General features: G+C 37.5%; 1 protein-coding gene across 1 annotated transcript; it reads left to right on the top strand.

Moving 5' to 3' along the window:
- On the top strand, nt 431-5,781 carry LOC109224935 (mitogen-activated protein kinase kinase kinase YODA-like). Its single transcript, XM_019389508.1, has 11 exons — nt 431-1,088; nt 1,911-2,501; nt 2,581-2,668; nt 3,198-3,260; nt 3,346-3,509; nt 3,716-3,791; nt 3,970-4,029; nt 4,131-4,256; nt 4,507-4,704; nt 4,836-4,936; nt 5,122-5,781. Exons 1-11 carry the CDS (start codon nt 652-654, stop codon nt 5,351-5,353), a joined length of 2,136 nt encoding a protein of 711 aa, XP_019245053.1. The 5' UTR covers nt 431-651; the 3' UTR covers nt 5,354-5,781.

Raw genomic sequence — 6,062 nt, 5'->3', positions numbered from 1 at the left:
ACAACTTTGTAAGAAAAGCTTAAAATTAAATTGTTCTTAAATATAAAAAAAAATATAATTATTTTTGAACGAATTAAAAAGAAAAGCATATCATATAAATTGAGACAAATATATAATAATACTTTTTTACTACATATATAAAATCTGAAAAGTTACTTAGCTGAATCATAAAGGGCATATTTGGAAAAACTTGTTAAGAGGGAGGGGCCAGATAAGTGGCATATACAGTCTACAGTGCATGTCATCGTTTTTCAGCGTACGTTTTGAGTTCTCAACACAAACTTACACGCTGCTCATTTTTGTTTGTCAAGTGTCAACCTTGACCTCATAATATCAAGGAAAATTGGAAAATCCCTTCACTTCATAAGATATTTACACACGTATACTCAAAAATACTTTACTAACTAAAACAAAACTTTGACTTTATACACACAAGAAATCGTGTTTCTGACTTCCAACAACATTAATGAATTAAAATTAAAATCATCTTTTTTCATTAGAAAGATTCAAACATTGACAAAATACAAAAAGTTTTCGTATGAGTACGTATGACTCCACGGTCTCTTCAATGTATTGCTTCATTAAATACATCATCAGCAAAAACTCCAACCCCTTTTCCTTTCTTTCTTCTTCTCTGTATTGCCATGAAAAATGCCGAATATATGGAAAGCATTTTCACTATCATCAAGTTCATCCCACTCTTCTTCTTCTTCTTCTTCTTCAACTAGTACTACTTCTCCTACAGGTTATCCAAATACACGTAGGATTTACGGCGGTGGAAGGAGACTGACAAGGCAGCGCAAATTGCGGCATGTTAGTGATGATGAGCTTGGTTTGCGGGGCCTCAATATTCAGTCCTTAATTATTGATGAGCGTTCGAAATCCTTACCGGTTTCTCCTGAGTTTTATGTGGATTTCGGGTCGGGTTCTCGGTCGCCCCACCACCTCCGTCACTGGTCCAAGTCCTCCCCTGTGCCACTGCCGTTGCCGCTTCCTGAGCTCAATTCTCTTCCCAAACAGAACTCAGCGGTTGACTCTAATTTGCCGGTTAGAGTTGACAGGGATACTTTAAGCCCTCCTCTTGCAAGGTTAGTATTGTTCTCAGGAAGGATTCATCTTAGCCTATTTCAATTAGTTTGGGATTCAGTCGTAATTGTTTTTGTTCTAAAGATGAAAGCTTTTCAATTAGGGTGTGTTTGGTAGGAGGGAAAATGAGTTTTTCATGAGGAAGTCATTTTCAGCTGAAAATGAGTTCCATCACTAATGGGCGGAAGTCATTTTCCTTACAACTACTTTACCTTTTAGTTTCATTACTTGCTTTTCACTAACAGTTCAACATTATTATTAATCTCTAGTACTCAAAAGTTTCATGAAAATACTCTTCAATTTTTAGATATTATTATTAATTTTTATGTATTTATTTTTTGAAAATATTTTCCACTTACCAAATACACCCTTAGGGTAACTCGTGTGCAAAGGTATGTACTAGAAGTAGAAGGTAGTTGGTAGGCAAATCCAGTCTGAAGCCCGTGGATGTGATACCTTCTAATTTTTTCCTTGGGAAAATACATAAGTTGCCCCCCTAAACTTGTCCCGAAAACTCAGTTACACATTTTAACCATGGGAGTGATTTTTTACCCCCATTTTTCTTTTGACATATGTACATAATTGGAGGTAAAAGTAATGGATTCAGTCGAACCAGCAAGAGCACTCGTACTAGTTGATTTAAATTCCTTAATATCTAACATTAAGGACATGTAACAATTCTAATTTTGTCTTGCTTGGTCTTAGTATCAAATGACGACTTTAAGTGTGCTACTTCGTTTTTCGATCATAATGTTTGATTAGCTATGATGAGTTTGTAAGAAGAAAAAACGAATACAGAACTGTTAACCTGTTGCAAGTTGCAGGGATACTTCTGATCGGACTCCAGCGGAGGTGACAAGTTCTCAGCATCCAAGATCATCTACTCCAACTTATCGGCGTAGGAGGTTCCCTCAGGATCTGAATGCTGAGGGTGTTGAATTCAGGCTGAATGTTCCTGCTAGAAGTGCTCCAGGTAGTGGTTTTACGAGCCCTGTCCCAAGCCCGAAAAGGTTTAGCACACAGGACCTTTTCCAACCTCCATTTCATCAGCCGTCATCACCTTCAGAGGCTTACTCTTTCCAACTTTCACCCACAAGGGTTATAAACAGTGCTGATCATTCTCCACTAAGCAGCCCAACATTACCAAATCCAGTTAATAGAACCAGGAATCACAGAAGTAGTGCTGTGCATTCTCATCATAAATCTCTTCCGGAAAGTTCTCTGGCTTGGACTGAAGGTAATAACATCGATGTCCACCCGCTACCCCTTCCACCAGGAGTTCAAAGACAACCAGAATTATGTACCATCCAAAGCAATATGGATAAGCCATGTATATCACCAACAAAGGGTCAATGGCTAAAGGGGAAGCTTTTAGGTCGTGGTACATATGGAAGTGTATATGAAGCTACCAACCGGTAAGCAATAAAGTTTGCTTAGTAAGTAACTTGGTAGGAATGTAACATTCGCTTCTGTTTCTTTTCTCCCTTTTGACAGTGAAACCGGTGCTTTATGTGCAATAAAAGAAGTTGATCTTACTCCTGATGATCCTAAATCTGCTGAATGTATAAAGCAGTTAGAACAGGTGACTTCCTCATATCTTCTTAGTCTACATAATAAAAATTGTGTGTAAATTACAATTTTTTGAGTTACATGGCGAGAGAAAACATATTTTAGAGGCCAAATCTTTTGTAAATGAAGTGAAGAGAACTTTAAATAAGTAATAAGCATGTTATATACTACCTCCTGGTTCTCTAACTTGCATTAGCAAATTAGTCAAATCAAGGTCCTTTGAGATAACTATCATGTGCCTGAAGATGCAAAATCAATAATGTATCCATAGAGCTACTTTTGTTGACCATATTCTTTGACTTCGTAAACCTCCTTCACATTTTCATCAGCTAGAGTTTTTTTCTCAGAATGTTGGTAACTGGCTTGGGGATAAAAATTAAGGTTTCGTATTGCAGTATTTCCCATTCTACTATACACAGTTTATCACATTCTAGATTTCTGAAAGGATGAAGCTTTGCACTGGATTGCAGTTACTATGGCGTGTTTTTCGCCAGTTAATGCTATTCTAAATCAACTCAGTTTCTTGCTTACTTCTGCTGTAGGAAATTAGAGTTCTCCGGCAGTTAAAGCACCCAAATATTGTTCAATATTATGGCAGTGAAATAGTAAGACACCTATCTTTCTTGTTCTTTTGCCATGTTCAGGCATTTCTTCAGAATATTGAAAGATAAAATGCTTTTGGCATTTCAGATGGAGGACCGCTTTTACATATATTTGGAATATGTGCACCCCGGATCAATTAATAAGTATGTTCGGGAACATTGCGGAGCTATGACAGAATCAATAGTTCGAAACTTTACTAGGCATATTGTATCAGGGTTGGCTTACTTGCATAGCACCAAGACAATACACAGGTAGATACTGGGTTGCATCAAGGTGGAAAATGACACTTCATTTAAAGATTCATTAACGGAACACTAAAGCCTCTGGATTGCAATTCCATGTCATAAGCAAGCAAGAACCTTTTCTCTTTACAAAAAAAAAACTTTGTTTTCTTTTTAACTTTACCTTGGCAGTGATGCTCAGTCTAATGGTTGGTTTCAATGATTCTTCTGAGTAGGGACATTAAGGGAGCAAATTTGCTTGTAGATGCATCTGGCATTGTCAAGCTTGCAGACTTTGGATTAGCAAAACATGTAAGCTTTCAGAATTCTAATGGCAAACTGAAATTGCTAGAGTTTCTTTGTTTGTTCTAATTTAGTGTTTTCTTGTAAACCCTAACCTGTAGACAAAACGATAAGCAGAATCTTTCATCAATTATTTTTCCATGCCTCCCCTACTGCTATAATTTCATATTGTTTCTCTTTTTCCCAGCTTTCCAGCTGTGCAACTGATCTTTCTCTGAAAGGGAGCCCTCATTGGATGGCTCCAGAGGTAGGCATCGTAAAGCTACTTTACGGCTACTGCCTGACCCCCCCCCCCCCCCCCCCCTCTTGTTGGCTTGTGCTTATGTCTGGCCATCACTTCATATGCAGGTAATGCAGGCTGTGTTGCGGAAAGATGCCAATCCAGAGCTTGCCTTTGCTGTCGATATATGGAGCCTGGGTTGCACTGTTATTGAGATGTTTAATGGACAGCCCCCGTGGGGTGAATTTACTGGGGTAGGTGTTTAAATTTATCTCATTTGAGAACAATATAATCATGTTACAAGTGTAAACATATTGGTGAGCTTTTAGGTTGTCAGTATAGCATCATAGCTTGGGAAAATACAAGCAAGGCTAGCTGATTACTTAGTCATGATCCAGTGGCTTAATCTCAATTATGCCAGAACTCTGTTCTTACTTTTCGGTTTTCAGGCGTTCTAGAATTGATTTCTTTAAGTGTCTAAATGTTCTTGCTTTGTCTTATTAGGTGCAAGCTATGTTCAGTGTTTTGCACAAATCACCACCTATACCAGAAAAATTATCGGCAGAAGGGAAGGATTTCCTCCGGTGCTGCTTTCAGAGGAAGCCTGCAGATAGGCCATCAGCTATGATGCTACTCGAGCATGCTTTTTTACGTAATACTGTTGCTGGTTGTTCAGAGGATTTTTCAGGGATGAAATTACATGTGAGTGTTACATGCTACTGACTACGTGACGTTAGTCCACTGCTTATCAGTTTCTCTACTTTTATTGTTCCTCCTATTACTTGAATATTGAATTCAAATGGTTTGAATCTCTGAATTTGTTACACTTTTAGGATGCTCTGCAGAGTCCTAAGGACCCAACTAACCATAAAAAGGAACTAAAGCCACTTTTACCAGGAACTTCCGCTAGGCATGGAAAATCACCATATAGCAGGTAATAACTTTTTTGTACTTCCTCTCTCTCTGTTTGTCATGTTTGGGATATACTCGGGCGCTTTGTTCTGTGAAATAGTTGATTACTCCCCTCTTTTGGTATTAATACCAATAGTTCCAGCTAGATTCTATATTTTGTGTTACCCTGTTGACTTAGCTTATGCAAGTTTAACTGTGCTCTTTCAGTGAAAATTGCCAGCAAACTCATCCTGAAACCTGTGAGTACGGAGCAGCTTCTCACCACTCTCCCCATTCTACACTTGAAGTCCTTCCCTGTATTTCTTCACTGGAGCTGAACTCAAGTTCGCGTGCAGCCAGTCCCCCAAGCATTCCTAGTAGCTTACCCCTGGGACCTGAAAACAGAAGTCCTTATAGGATCATAAGAAAGGAAACCCCAAATATCTGTATAAGATCATAAATAAATATACAAAGTGAGGGGATTTTCGTGTACAGATCAGGAAACTTAGATACAAAACTTCAGTCGGATGATTAGTCAGAATGTTGCCATATGTGGGAGAGATAGGCAACACAATTCCATATGCATCCGCGTCTTCGTGTATCATTGATGTTGTTTATAAAGCTACTATCAAAGGCTTTCATAGTTTTGGAACAGATTCATAAAGATGATTCTGAAGTTAATAGTGTAACTTAGATTGAAATTATGACTTAGGTACACAAAAGTGAAAGGTTTTTGTGGATGTAAATGTTTTTGTTGTGCTTAATGCCAACCTGAAGGACATCTAATCCATCTCCTCAGCTGATATCCTGAACAGGGTAAAATTCATTAGTTTTATTATGAACTTGTGTAAAAAATTCTGAATAAATTAAGAGTAATTCTTACACATATTTTTTTGACTATTAGAGAACTTCTTCCATCTTTAATTGCCCGTGTGATACAATTCTTTAGGTGACAATAAGTTTCAATGGCAATGTTCTTACTGTATTCTTTTATTAGTAGTATTTTGAGGAGTAAGTTATTAAAATATACTACAAAGTATATGGCCCTCTTATCGTTCAACTTTGAAAATTGAAAGGAGATTATTATAACTAAAAAGTTCTTGTATAAAAGCGATGTAGTGCATTACTACTATTTGACATTTGTGTAGTCAAAAGTTGTTTATTTCACT

Source organism: Nicotiana attenuata, chromosome 4 (assembly GCF_001879085.1).
Source record: "Nicotiana attenuata strain UT chromosome 4, NIATTr2, whole genome shotgun sequence".
In the NCBI taxonomy this organism is placed as follows: Eukaryota; Viridiplantae; Streptophyta; class Magnoliopsida; order Solanales; family Solanaceae; genus Nicotiana; species Nicotiana attenuata.
This window is presented reverse-complemented; position numbering and strand designations above follow the sequence as displayed.